A 15,889-nucleotide genomic window follows, 5' to 3' on the forward strand; every position below is an offset into this window, starting at 1 on the left:
TTTCATTATCATTTGTCTCTGGCATTTGAACCATTTTTAGCATAGATAGTCTCATAAAAGAAATTCTGATTTGCTCTGAAAACTGATGTGCCTGCATAGGGAATGACTTTCCAGTAATTTGTATTGCCACAAACTGTCTATAAAAACATTTTAATGTCACTTTAATGCAACAAAATGATTTTTTTTTTTTGTACATTTTAAACCGTCTATCTTCAGTTTCTCAAGAGACTCCATTTGGCAGAGTAAAACGTCTTGGGCTCCGTCTCATACCTGCAAATAAAAGTGAACAAATGAGAATGTAGCCTCTGTAGAAATGACAAATGTCGATGTGACACATTCCTTTAATTTAAATATAAACAATTAAATTGGAAATCATGAGTTTCCTAGATAATACCCGGACAATAAGTAAAAGGAATATTTGAAGTCGAAACAACTATATTTTTACCTAAAAAACCCTTTAAACTACATTCTGTGACACAACAATAGTATTTCTAAAATGATTGTATGTTTTTCTCCTCGCCATGACACTTTCTGTGAGAAATTCTGCAAGCAGAGTGATACAAAAAGTGAAACATTTATACTTGATACTGGTAGAATATTGCATGGCTGGAAAGACCTCTGCTCTGATTAAGGACCAGAAATAACTGCTGTAAGTGTTTACATTTATAAACACTTTTATTACATTTATAACATACATTTCATTTTATACATTTTATATAATATTAATGTTACTTTTATTATTATATATTCTCCCTGCTCCTGCCAGACTGCACTTTCTTGTGGTAGTATCAGCCATTTAGCATTGTGATTACATAATTTCCTGCAGTAATTAATTAAATATATCTCTCAGGCGTTTGGCTCAAAACAAGCTGGGGTATGAGAAGACATCAGGATGAAATTAATCATCTCATCATGAAAAGACATTAGTGAATAGTAATGGATCACTTTCTCCAGGTATACCTCCCTGGGCTGATATGCCATTGGGCGACTTGTTTCCATCTTGACTGAGTTTGTAGAGCATTGGCGAGTGTGGTTCAGACCTATTAAGAGGTTTTTAGAAGTCAGTGCCGGAATCAGTGCAGGTGAAATGCTGTCCTTAATAGGAAAGTTCTTAATAGGAAATTAGGAATCCATGTTGCTCTGCTTCCTGCCCCACATAGACTTTAATTAACATTGAGCTTACAGAGAGGAGGAGGGCAGGCGCCGTGTCCCTCTTATGATATATTACAGAGCAGACGGGGCTTGACACTAAGTTAGAGAAGAAAGAGACCGCTCATGACTCAATGGCGACTTCTTAAAGGTCAGGTGGGTGCTCAGTACAATCTGTTCCCCTGTATGAAATTACTGTCTATAGAAAATAGAAAAAAAAATATATAATATAATAAAAAAAATACCAAGAAAATGTTTGAGAAACTGATTTAGCACTGTAAAAAAATTCAGACCTCTCGAACTAATTTTTCTACACTCCAGCAATAAAAAGTTCTATAAAGAACCTTAAAGGGATAGTTTACCCAAAAATGAAAATTTTGTCAGTTTTTACTCACCCTTATGTTGTTCCAACCCCATAAGAACTTGGTTCATCTTCAGAACACAAATTAAGATATTTTTGATGAAATCTGAGAGCTGGATCACTCCTCCATAGGCTTCTTAAGGGATTGAGACCTGTTCCCCAAAAGTATATATATTTATAGATTTATAGATGTGTATATCTGCATTCTGGCAGTGAACAAACATACTAGAATTATTAGAATACTTTTAATGTCCTTTTATAAATACTGTAAAAATATAGAAAGAGTTCTGATAAATTGATAATGAATTATGTTAAAAATAATATGAGATTTCAGTGTAAATGGCATTTTATATATAAGGATCAATGCAATGCAGATTTAAAGTCTGTGCCGGTGCACTGAATACACACATTTATCCCTGAGATTATGCTGATTTGAAATTCAACACAGCTACGTTCAATTGAGTTCCAATAATGACAGCTGGAATTAATGATATTGGTGTATCCAATATGTATGTTGGAGCTTCAGGTATACAGTATATGAAGAGTTCAGATGCAAAAGCCTCTAAGTGCCATTTGAAATTTTCTTCTTGAATGATAATTTTTATCAAGCTTGTATATTTAAGTTAAATCATTTCACTTAAATGACAATTAATAGGTCATCTTCATTTCCATTTAAGTGGAATTACTGAACTTAAATATACAAGCTTGATAAAAATGATCATTTTAGAAGAAAATTTCAAATGGCACTTAGAGGCTTTTGCATCTGAACTCATCATATATACCCAGAACCTTCTACAGCAGAATCTATTTTAAATAATGTATTTTTTTATACTAGAAGGTCTTCATATGATTAATCATCTCACAACTATACTCAAAAAGTCTATGTAAAATTGTCATATTTCATGAGTCATATTTGATAAATCTCTACTGTCCTGTCATAGACAACATTGGCAGTCAGATGGACTGCCCATAAAAAATAAATGTGTAGCTTTTTACCAGTGGTGCATTGATAATACTTGCATTTAATGAGGTGGCATCAGGTCTTCAAAGTCTTTCTCATTTCTGTGGGGACCAGCCCAAGATTCCATAAATGTCTGTGTGTGCCAGAGAGTTTCACACTCAGTCACCTATACTTTCCCAGCTCCCACTAAGATTTTCAGACTCTCTTTCTCAAATACTTCTCCATTACTGCAAAGGGAGTTGTTGGCTGATTGATGTCAGTGCCAGGTGTTGTTGTGAACTGATTGCAATCCTTCTTCTTAAATGTGATCAATAAATAAATCATTTTTAATAATGTTGTTGCAATTTTTACTCTATTTACTCTATCTAATTCAGTTTTCCAAATTAATTTAGATTTTCAATGAGCTTGACTCTGCTCTCCAATTAAATGCATTAAAAGTTTGTCAGCAGGTGTACAGTAAGTCAGCGTTATTTAAGTATTATTCATAGCCTAGATTATAGAATTTATTAATATTTAAATGACCTTTTGTTTTTATATCTTCAGTTTAAGTTTTAATAATTTAATGTGATTTTGTCTTTTATTATTCTTTTTTTAAATATCTCTATTTTAGATTTTTTTGTTTTTTTTAGTTTTGATGATTTTTAATGTTTTATTCCTATTCACGATTTTTATTTTCAGTTTTGGTTTTAGTTAACAATAACAACACTGGTGTATGTGTATACTATATAGTATATAGATCTACGAGCAGTAGAAATTAGATCCAAGGCTTAGACGTGGCAGCCATATATATGACCAAACATGATCCCTGTGGCTCTCATTATGCTCAAAGTCTTCGTCATTCATTCAGCTTCTGTTTCCACTCTTTTCTTGGATTCCTCAGACAGATGCTTGCCCATGAACAGTGGTGCAATGCTTATCTAACCCTTTTTATTCTATGCGAGAGAGTGTTGCCCGGTCTCTCCGACTGTCTAACAGAGAATGTTCTCAGAATTCTCGAAAGGCTATTTATACATTATGAATGGGACTTTTTTTCTTAAAACATTTGTGGTTGGACCATTCATTTAACATTTTAAGTGTTAGGCTACTTACTTGTAACTTTAATTGTAGTGTAGCAACTTAGAAACATTTTGAAGCTGATAAGTCTGTTCATGCTTCATTTTAAATCTGAGGATGTTCTCTCTAAAAATATGAATTTTGATTCAAGTGTCAGGATTCCATCCCCTTCACCATCCTCATCGCCGCCCACTCATTCCCTCTCACCCAATCGGACACTTCCCCGTTCACAATCCCCTGATTATTGATCCCCGTCACCTGTGTCCCATCACCCACATGAACTATAAAGCACTCAGACCCCGTTTACACCTGGTATTAAAATGCGATCTGTATCCAGATAAGTTATCCGGATAATAAAAAACGCATGTTAATGCAAGGTGTAAACGCGTTGTGATCGGATCGTGATCGGATCTGCCTGACCACATCTGGAGGTAGTCTGGCTCGCATTGTGTCCGGATCTTTACTAGGTGTAAACGCAATCTGGTTGTTGAAACCACATATGTATATTTCACTCCTCCCAAAAATGCTAAAAAATAAACGAGTGAGAGCGTGTTATATAGGCTATATGTCATGTTATAGCCTAGTCAGATGCGACACGCGACACGCATCACCGCAGATGAGCAGCTGAGCGTCTATTCAACGTGCAAACATCGCAAATAAAAGGGAAAGTAAGTCACAGACGCAGTTAACACATCTTCAAGTAAAGAAACGAAATTATCTTACCAGGCCTGTTGCCACTCTCTCTTATTGATGTCTCTGATTTGGAAATTAGCTGATGATCAATAAAATGCCGCTCAGATCTGTTGCTTTTGGTGGCGTGCAATCCAATAAATCTGCATATAACGCAGGAGGTGAAGATCGGATTTATATCCGTTTTGCAAAAACACATTTAAGTGGCCAGGTGTAAATGGAATCAGTACTTATTATCCGGATAACTTATCTGGATACAGATCGCATTTTAATACCAGGTGTAAACGGGGTCTCATTCTCACTGCAGTCACTTGTCTGGTCTCGTAATTCCATGGCTCACAGACTCCCCGACTATCTTCCTGCTGCTTACCTGTTTCCCGTACTTCAAAGACCAATCCATCTTCCCCGAACCACTGCCAACTCATCTGCAACAGAGAAAATGACATTAATCACCAGCTAAACTCATTTATGTTTCTAAGTCATTTGATCCTCACCTGTTATCTCCAACTGCGATCCATCTGCACAATAAAACTTACAAAACTTACCATCCCGTCTGTTTCCTCTGTGAACCCTGACACCAAGATTATTTCATGTGTGTTTTTAGAGAAGGCCAATAAATTAAGTTTTATGAAACAAAGTTCGGTCAGGAAGTTCGATCGGTTAAGAAATCTCCGGATCAACCAAATTGCCAGGGCAGGCTTTATACGTAAACGTAATCATCACGTTATCAAAGAACGCTTAGGTTGGTAACTGGTTTCCCTCAAAGATGACTGGAGTTGGAGAATTTAGATTTATAGATTACGTTATCGCGTCTGTTGTAAAAGAAATCGACAGCGCATTAATTTTAATACAAAATTGTTTCGTATATTACAGCCCATTCGCATCCCAAGGCATCACCTAACTGACGCCTTGGGAAGCATTTTGACCATGCTTCAATATCTGATCTTTTAGGCACCCTTTAGTGTCAGTTAGATGACACCCTAGGATCGCGTGTAACCCTACCCCCACCCCAGACCTAAACCTAACCGCGTCATCTAACTGACGCTTTTCCTTTAGCATCAGTTAGATGACGCAGTAGGATGGCGTCATGTAACTGACACTTAAGGGCACCTAAAGCGTAGAATATTGAAGCATGGTCAAAAGATGACGCCTTGGGGTGAGAATGCGTTGTGTATTAATGTCCCTGAGTTTCTGTCTTGAGATTTACATGGTCATTTGTTGCTATAGTTACCGATTTTTTTTTTCACCTGTGTCTTGTTTATTTGCTTGTTTTTACCTGTGTATATATGTGCCCTCTTTTTGTTCTTGGAGTTGTCAGTTGTTGTCTATGTGCTATAAGCTGTTTATCTTGACCTTTTGGATTATCTTCTTCTGAAAATTCCATCCACTTCTTCATCTTCCTTTTAATGCAACATGACACCCTTATTGTTATTAAAATGATCAAATGGGATGTTCTCTTAATGTTTGTGTAAAAAAAAAAAAAAATGGACATTTTGAACATTCAGAGAATATTCAGACATAACTGTTTCTACATATGGCAAAAATATCTTCCAGAACCCAATTTTGAGATTACTCTTTTGACAAATATTTTGTGTGTCTGCTTATTGCTTATTTATTTTTGTGTATCTTAGGGTGTCATACCAACTGGGATGGTATTTGGTGCTGGAACAGAGCAGAAGTTGGACAGGTAGTCAATGTCTCCTGTTCCGAAGTGTCTCAGCTGTTTGCAACCAATCAGGGTAAGCTATACTTATCCCATTTTTTTTATTATGGCTTTTATCAATGAGGAAGACATTTTTAGATGAACAAAGCTCATTTTTAAGACTGAATGTATTGGTTGAATAAAATGACGAGGATTAGGTGAATTGCAGGAGCTTTTTATCTGTGCATTATTATGAGTACATCGACAGCTATGTCATTTTATACCACTGCCGAGAAGCTTGCACGGTTCATGCCAGATCATTATCATTTGGTTGGTCTCTTGCATGCACTCAAGCACGACAAACAGTCTTTACTGACACACCAACCCAGGGCAATAATAGTGACAAGGCAAACATACACAGTGAAACATCATGAGTGTTCTATAAATTCAGCTAGAGCTCTGAATATCCGGATATCATAAACTCGCTTAATAGTTGCTTAGGGACACTGAGTGTATTTGTTTTCACGGGTTGAGTAGATTACAGTTATTTCTCAATGTGTCTTAGCAACATGTGAGCAAGCAAATTGTACTCATGATGGACTTTAAGTGTTGTCTACTGGAAATTGGTACCAATTTTTTACACATTACAATTCAAAATTTATGATTCATGCCAGAGGTCCTAATCAGTAACAAGATGACATTTTTTTTCCCCCATCCTGAACATAAGACGTTACACAATCTCCACCAATCTAAAGATATTTGATGGTTAATGTAAGTTATGAGAAGAGGGATTTTAGGTCAATTAGATTTCATGGTGGGCAGGGCTACCCAGAGGACAATAAAGTTAACTTTTTTAATCATAATGTTGTTGCGCCTGTAATGACACATTTATTTATGATCTAATTGAAAATTGGGGTTACTTACGAAGTTCTTTTTGTTCAGTTTGACTAAAAGCAAATAACACTTCCAATTGAAAATAAAAGTAAAAGAAATAAACTTCACAATACTTTTAAGGTTGTTTTATTGTAAGTAAACTAAATTAAACATTCATATTACAGATAATTTAGCTTTTGCTTATGGTAAAATTAAGTAAAATATATAGTGAAATTATGGTGAAATATATTTGGTAAAGTTTTGGCTTATGTCTAAAGACAATATATTTAAAATGTCCACCACTGAACTGTTTTTTTGTGTTTTTGAGGAAGATGAGAAAAGTGGGAGAATTGATAGTGTTCATTGTTCAGTTATGCTGGGATTTAGAACACAGCTTCAACTACACTGGATAGATAAAGAATATTATGTATTTGATGCTTTCCTTAAGGACACAACATTTAGCTTTCTAATATGTGCTATTGCTCGCTAACAGTTTATATATATATATATATATATATATATATATATATATATATATATATATATATATACCCATTACTTCTACTTTCTTGAAAAAGAATTAAAGATCCCAGCTCAGTTCTGCATTTTTCAAAGTAGTTGAAACGACTTTTCTCTATTTACGGATATGATGAGACACACACAGGCGAGTGATGCATGTGCGCAATTTCCTGTGAAAAGCCTTATTATAGGTATCTTGTTTAGTTAATTTTGAACTAAAAAAAGCATTGCATAGTCTACCTATAAAAAAGGGCTTAAACTAGAGATCCGAAAATTATCGTTTATCGTGATAAAATTATTATTTTTGGCTAAAAGAGAGGAAAAAAAGGTCCAAATAAATAATGCCTCACCTCTCAGTGTTCAGGTGTCTTTTTTTTCTTTCTTTCTCTTGATACTTTGCGAGCGGCTCTGCTTCCGTTCAGTCAGCCCTAGCAAACGCTCCACTCATGTACCGCTACGCTCCCCGAAAAAGCAAAGTCTGTACAAATAATGTCCCAACATGATTCTCAAGGTTCTCAACATTTCTCTGTAATAGACTTGTTTCTGTTTGCAATAGCCACACTGTGCTAACATGGTGTGGTATAGCCATGCAGGGTAATGCTGGTGAACTGTCTCGTTCACTGCTCTGCTTCCCTGCCTGCTCACATGCTCTGGTTATAATTGCTTTTTAGGACTCGACATTTATTTTTATAATTAGTCAAAAGATTTTTTTTTTTTTAATCTGATTCTTTTGCATAGAACTAAATGAAGAATAATATATTGATATTTAATAATGTTTTTATTTTTTTTTCTGGTCTTACTTTACAAGTGTGGTTATTGTATTGTATTGGTTTGGATTTCGTCCTTTCAGATTCAACAAAATGATTGATTTTAACAAAAAAAAAAACTGTAATATTAATTCAGTTATACAAGAAAAAAAATATTTAAAATAAGAAATTAAAAATATTTTTTAAAAAGACGTTTTTAGTTTTTGTCCAAGTGCATCTAGAATTTTAGGTTTTCGACACAGCATTTTTATTTCCGTGCACCTCTTGTTTAAACCAAACCATAAGGAAAAGCGAATACATTCGTTTTTAAAAAAATGTGTATCACCCCTGTCCTATGGTGGACTGAAAAATAAAGTTACACACATTGGCATTGAAAAACATTTAAAAATCATGAACCTTGAAAAACTACTCCAGGGCTTTTGAGAAATCATTGTGGAGGCTAAGAAAAATCCACACACTCATGAGACAACGGCTATCTGCATCATTGCTGTTTTTCCATCCCCCCACACACCTCTATGAATACATAAGTACACAATGGACCTGAAGATATCTACATTGATCTGCTCCAAATCTTGCTGAAAATGTGCCAAGGAAATAATACAAATATTAAAAATCAAAGAGGGTTAAAGCAGGCATAATAGCAGGGGCTGTTAGCACTGGTTGTTCAATCTCTTCAGTCCCCCTAGGCCAGTGCCTGACATCTCCACCACAGAAAGCAGCAGCGGTCAGGTCCTCAGTACTCTCGTCTTCCCCCACTGTGGCTTCTGGGAGAGATACTTGCAGCACATGATGAACTCTGTTTTATGGTAATGCTAGAAACAGCGGGTGAAAAGAAATCCCATTGGCAAGCTAGCACTGAACCACCCACTTAGCAGGCCTTTAGAATGGCCAAGATAAGTGTAGGTGAGGAGACTGAAGGTCATAGGTTAGCTGTAATGTCAAGTCTTACAGAGTTAACTGAGGCTTAGTCTAAATGAAGTACATCATGTAAATGCATACAGATATATGAGTTTATTTGTAGGCTATTTTAGTCATTTTCTATCTTCAATCCTCTTGAAACCTTTTTTTTTAATTCTTGCAAACATTTTTAAAGGTACAGTTCTGAATGTAAAAGAGTAGCAATACTCGAGAGCACGTAGATATGAATTTGAGAACTTGTACAATAAATATCCGTTCTTGTTTGTACATATTTACACTCACAGCTCCAATGTGAAATCCTTTAAAATAAAAATCTGAAGTTGAATGTTGAAATTTGCACTTGCAGACAACAGACACAAACCTGTATTCTGAATTTGAAGCTGCAGACAAGTAGTCACAAATGTGTAAAATGCCATTCACAGAGATACAATGACAGTCATAAACATGTAATATACATTTGCATTTATTCTTACATTCGCAATATATCCTCAATTACGTGCAACTTCTCAAATCTGTCACTTCAAATACTAATATACAATACAATACAATACAAAACAAAGGACAAATCATACACATTACAATAAGACATAAACAATACAACAATCAACACACTGCCATAAAAACAACAACAACAAAAAAATAGGTAAAACATTATAAATACAACCACTAGTTAGCCCATATGACGTCTTGGGACGTCTTTTGACCATACGTCAACATCCGCCGTTTTAGGGTACCCTTTATCGTCAGTTACATGACAATCCTGGGACGTCATACAACTGACGCTTTACCTTTAACGTCAGTTAGGTGACGGGGTAGGTTTAGGGGTAGGGTTAGGATCCGATAATGTCATCTAACCGACGTTAAAGGGTACCCTAAAGCGGCGGATGTTGACGTATGGTCAAAAGACGTCCCAAGACGTCAGTTATATGACGTCTTGGCATGAGACTGTGTTTGTTAGCCACACAGAAGCTGTGGTGAAATACAGTAAAAACAAGGAATAAAAGGACTTGTAAATTAGTATAGTATCATCTGAAACATTAACAATTTAGTTCAAAATAAGAAGACAAACTATTTTTAATATGTGAAATTTTAAAGATCGTATATTTGAAGGTAAGTTATTCCAGTCTGAAGGAGCCTTAAACATAAATACTCTCTCTCCTATTTCTTTTTTGACTATAGGCGTGAAAAAGAAGTATTGTGTATTCTCTAAGTAATTGGACTGAATAAATGAATCATGGATGACTGGAATTTCTACAACTTAACAATGACATAACCTCGGTATTCACACCGACTCAATGGAATCAGATTTATATATGTTTTTACAGTATAGTGGCAGGTTGCCTCACTGCTAAGTTCTGTTTTAATACTGGGAACACTGGTTTGACAATCCAATCAAAATCCAAAAGAACTCCTCATGCTAGTTTATTTTCCAACTAGGGGGAACATCTGATTCTCAGTAATGCTCAAAGCTCAAATGGGCCATTTTGCTGAAATTTACCATCTTCTACCAAAAAATGAAATAACAGAAGAGAGCATTTGTCTTTAGAGCACATGATTAACTCCCTCAGCACACAGTGTATTAGGGTTTGAGTGGGCTTTAGAACCCAAAAGCTGTAATGTGCAATCACAAGGTTCTCAAGAGAAAGAGGTCTTTGATTAACTGCTTGCATCGAACCATTGAACCCTATTTTTTTTTTTGTATTATTATTGAGCAAATAAACTCTATTGCTCCCTAACCAATTTGGGCTTAAGCGCTTTGGTCAAAGAGAGTGCTGTTTTTCAGAAATGATATTCAGTCAGACAGTCTCGAATTACTGTGACCTATATGACACACAGTAAACCCCATGCAAGCAAGCTGATAAAATAATTTTATATAAACCTGACTGGTTTGATATATCTATCTGAGCTCTCAATCCACACATCTACAGTACATATCATGAAATACAACAAAAGGTATAAGCAGATTAATAAAAACATAATCCCTTTTTTGTCAAATGCTACAGAGAGGAAGGACATGTGGATCACTGTAGCAGAGACAGTGTCATCCTGGTATTTAATGTTATTCGAGTTGAGTTTATACAGTAGCTTCATAGAACATTTCATAGTGAGGAAAAAAATCTAGGACAAATGAAGTTTTGTTTTTGTGAATAATTCCACAGAAAAGCAGGTGTATCTTTCTAACACAGGCAATGTAATGAACAGCTGTTAGTGTTTGGACTTTTATAAAGTTTCTTTTTGGCAAATTATGTATCAAGATGTTCAATGTTGCAAGCTGATAATTATGTTTAACATTATTTTACAGGTTTCATATTTAGGAATTGCACCAATAATGGCTGGATGGAAATCTACCCATCCTATAAGAATGCTTGTGAGATTGTGGAGGACGTGGAATCGGAAACTGAGGTGAAAACTACTATCAATTTCTGAGTGAAAATTATTTCTATACCAACTTTTATTTTAAAAGTGTTAGACATCCTCAAAGAATCTTCCCCATAACCATTGTGTATTTGTATTGATACTTTTCTCTCTCTCTCTCTCTCTCTCTCTCTTTTTTTTTTTTGTAGAAATAAAGCACAAATGCTGTGATGTTTTTCCAAAATGTTCAAAATTAGATGAAGCCTCATGGGTTTTGGTTTGCTTAAGGTCTCCATATAGTTATATACAGTATGTAGTTATTTTTACCCTAATTTCAGTTTGTGTTCACTGGCACAGAACCAAGCAGGGGCGTTGCTACGTTTCCAAGATTCTGACCTGGATTTTTTGCCTCGTTTTTGCATAATGTTTCTCAGATTTTAAAACATTGTCTAAAGGGACTTTGTACTGTCACGGCTTCCTTTGCTCTGCTGTCAGGCCCACATTCTGTTACTTGAGCATTTAAGCTGATGTCATAGGGAATGAATTGAAAACGCCCGCTTACCTCGTGCCACACATGTGAAGCTCTTTACCACTTTTTCAAAAACACCTCTCACTTTTCTTTCTATCTGGGTTAAGAACTTGAAAGATCACTTTGGTTTTGTTAATAGTTGATGGGAGCAAATTAAAAAAATATATATATATTTACTCACCTCAAAGCATAAATATCTTCTCTTCTGCCTGACAATATCTTTATATTTATCTTTTTTTTGTGCCAGATAACCACAGTGCAATGGTAAAGAGAACAGAGACAATACTTTGAATAAAATAGATGAGTGTTCCTGTTGTGAACTAACCAATTAGTTGAATTAGACAGACAAGAGCATACAACTCGTATCTCTCTCTCTCTCTCTCTCTCTCTCTCTCTCTCTCTCTCTCATGAGGGCTAAATTTGTATAATAACTCATAATGACTTTCAGCTGTGACTGGATCAGCGGAAGTAGAAATGTAGTTATAGATGCACATGAAGTATAGTTAGTTACATATGCTGTAATCTGCATGTAAAGGTCTTGCATATGCTGGGATGCAGAGGTAGGAATGTTTGTATATCATCGGTTCGGTTAAGATTCCTTTATCTGTTTTTGAATTTTGATGACAGCATTGTTAGCATTCCCACAGCTGACAAAATTATGTTCTATCAACATTTAGCTGTATTACTGTATTTATCAATGCTCTTAACATTTAAAAAATATCCAGTTTTTTAAATGTAAAAAAGAGATATTTTTTTTTTCATTTTGCAAAAATTATAGGAATGTTACTATTGAACGTTCTCTGAATGTTCTGAAAAAAGTGGTAACATCTAAAAAACTTCAGAATATCAAACTAAAGCGTTTTTTAAACGTTAAAGATCCATGAATTAAGTTTTATCAGTTTTAAATTTTGTCATTCATTTTTAATTCATTTTGCTGCACTTTATTATTGGTTGAATATAACTTTATAACATTCATTGTTCAGACCTCTTTTCTCCATCCAGCCTCATACCCTCTATGATTCATGACATGTTTAGAATTATCCAAATTGAATTGAAATTATTAGAATTATTCAAATGTAATTATCGAATTGTCACATTTAGTACATTGGGAAAAAGTATGTAAGAATAGATTAATGAACAATCTACACAGAAAATTGTTCTACATGTGTGTCAAGGCCCAATAAAAACCAATAAGGCCCAATAAAAACAGAAATGTAAAACAAAATGTTGAAGTGCACCAATCAAATTGAAAAGACATTTTTTTTTTTTTAGAAATAATTGTGTAATTGTCTTTTCATGTTTTATCTTCCCCCTCTATTCCAGACCACATATTACTCAACTTTCAGGCAGGTGTACACTGCGGGCTACGCTACCTCTCTGATTTCCCTCATCTCTGCCATCTTTGTGTTTACAGCCTTCAGGTACTGCAAGAATCCCCACTAAGTTCATGTAACCTCACAAAGATCAGTAGAAATTTTAATCTGTGGGAGTTGTGTGACAAATTGTTGAATAATCTGCTAATCAATATTACTCTGCTCAAAACAGGAAGTTCCACTGCACCAGAAACTACATTCACATCAATCTGTTCGCGTCCTTCATCCTGCGAGCCAGTGCAATCTTCATCAAAGATGCAGTTCTCTTTGCCGACGAGAATCTGGACCACTGCTCGATGTCATCAGTAAGACTTGCCAACTGTCACAGGCTCATGCAGAATTTTAGTTTTTTTTTTGTTGTTGTTTTATAAACGTCATTCAAAATAATGAGCTAATGAATGGTATTCAACATGTCAATGCTCATGTTCTCCATCAGCCTTCCGGTCAGTGAGCATATTAGGTCTCAATGCTTGATGCTGCAGCATTCATCTGGAATAATAGAGCACTTTCAAAGCTTTACACCAGATTCTGTCTGCATAGTGACACTAACTTCACATGTCTGCATCCATTTTTTCGCCCCTGTCAGTATCAGCCAACTCATCTGTGCCTTTAAGGCACACTTTTCAAGATCTGCCTCCGCTAGAACTGAAACACCTTCTTTGAAGTATAAAAAACACTTCTTCATAGCTAACAGTCTTCTTCGCACACCCCTCTCCTCCTCTGTGATGGTATTTGTGCTGTTTTTTATCAGCACTACTTAATTCTCATCTCTAACATTATGCTGTGCTAATGTCTGAGCACTGCAATCATTTCATACTTTAAGTTGCAATGCAGAGGTCTTGAAATTTTCTACACGCTGTGGCAAATTTCTATGGTCTTGTATCTTCAGTGGAAAGATATGTACTGTAAATGAATACATACATCTTGACGAACACTTACAATTTCTCATCTTCCTCTTCAGACCTCTTGCAAGGCAGCAGTGGCTTTCTTCCAGTTCAGCATCCTGGCTAACTATTTTTGGCTGTTGGTAGAGGGGATGTATCTACAGACTCTTCTAGCTTTAACCTTTGTCTCACAGAAGAAGTATTTCTGGTGGTACATTATTATTGGCTGGGGTAAGTGGGTACTCTAGCAGACTTGAGAACATATTGTTATATAACATGATTAAATATTACTACACTACTGGTCAAAAGTTTGGAAAAAAAATGTATGTATTTGAAAGAAGTTTTGGCTAAGTAAGATTCAAAAAAAAAACTTAGTAGTGTGATGCATTTATTCAAAATAATACACACGATAATACACGACCGCATTTCTGTCTTTTAGCATCAGCTTTACTCTGCAATCTACGTAAACGTGCACCCCTGAACATTTACCAACACTATAGTTACGCAATCTCAATTGTCTCAAATGCAAAGCATTCGATTCATCACAAGTACAGTAAGTTAGGCATTTTTTGGAGAGGCTAGCAATATCAAGCTATTTTTTAAAGCATAAGATCCCACCCTTCCTTCAGAGCATCTCAAAAGACTCAAAAGACAAAACACATGAACGCACACAGCAAGGAGCAAATAAGTTGCATGACAATTTAAAATAGAAAAGTTATTTTAAATTGTAATAACGTTTCACAATTCACAGGTTTTACTGTATTTTAATAAAATACAGCCTTAGGGCCTGTTCACATATCGTGCGTTTTGCGAGCTCAAGTTCGTTATTTTAAATGTTAAATGTATGCTAGACATGTGCCGTATTCGGTAATGCGATAAATCGCGTTAATGAATATGCACGATATTGTTATCGCGGGCACTTCAAAATACCGTGAAAAATAAATCGATCGCTTAAACGCTGCGTACTGTATATATGCTGCGCAAAATACGTGCGCACTCTGATGTAAACAATCCCCGCATTTACTTTATAATCACTGTGTGTATGCGGCAGTGCGCACTCTAGTCTGATGTAAACAATCCTCACATGGAGTAAAGCATGGCGGAAGGAGGAACGCTGGCGACGATTTATCTCCCGCAGGGCTGCCAACTCTTACGCATTCAGCTTGAGACTCAAGCGCCTTTCAGGCGCCTGGATATGGCTTCTCTCTATATCCAGCGATGCAACGAGCTTCGCTGAAGAGATGAAAATCAGAGAAACAGCCTCCGAGCCCTGCTTATATACTATAAGCCACGCCCATACTATCGGGCTATGATGCTGAGAAGGCGCGAGCACCCTTCATTGGACGTGACGTCACGTTGGGCTCAGATGAAATGAATGAAAACAGACCAAGATATAGCCCCTAAAGGGACCTTTGCTGTATATTTTTATTTTTGAAAAGGTAGAATTGAACACAGAGCTTAAATGCGGTGAAACAAACCAATGAACTATGAACATCAGGTGAAAACAAACTAATGACTACTAGTAACTAATGAACACAAATTAAACTGATCTAGATACAGTGAGTCAAGCAAACACATAACGAGACATAATCCTGACATGGTTGAGCATAAACTTCTTCTTTTAAAACATACAAAAATTGTAATGATTCTAAACTTTTGACTGGAAGTGTATATTATTATATAATATTTATTTCTCAATGATTTGTAGTGTAGTTGCATGATAGTGTGGTATTGAGAATGAGGAGTCACGTGCCTATTTGGGCGGGGTCTGAGCCGGTCGGCCATGATGGTAGGTGACGCTATCGGTTACCAGGG

At 35.8% G+C, this 15,889-nt stretch overlaps 1 protein-coding gene across 1 annotated transcript in view; it reads left to right on the forward strand.

Annotated features, from left to right (window-relative positions):
- Window positions 1-15,889, forward strand: part of ghrhrb (growth hormone releasing hormone receptor b) — a 35,197-nt gene that overhangs the window by 12,790 nt on the left and 6,518 nt on the right. Inside the window, exons 3-7 of the mRNA XM_039670140.2 lie at window positions 5,846-5,953; window positions 11,236-11,336; window positions 13,141-13,238; window positions 13,363-13,495; window positions 14,152-14,305. Of these exons, the coding sequence (XP_039526074.2) occupies window positions 5,846-5,953; window positions 11,236-11,336; window positions 13,141-13,238; window positions 13,363-13,495; window positions 14,152-14,305 (594 nt within the window). The remainder of the gene's footprint in view (window positions 1-5,845; window positions 5,954-11,235; window positions 11,337-13,140; window positions 13,239-13,362; window positions 13,496-14,151; window positions 14,306-15,889) is intronic.

Source organism: Pimephales promelas, chromosome 8 (genome assembly GCF_988280905.1).
Source record: "Pimephales promelas chromosome 8, fPimPro1.hap1.1, whole genome shotgun sequence".
Taxonomy (NCBI): domain Eukaryota; kingdom Metazoa; phylum Chordata; class Actinopteri; order Cypriniformes; family Leuciscidae; genus Pimephales; species Pimephales promelas.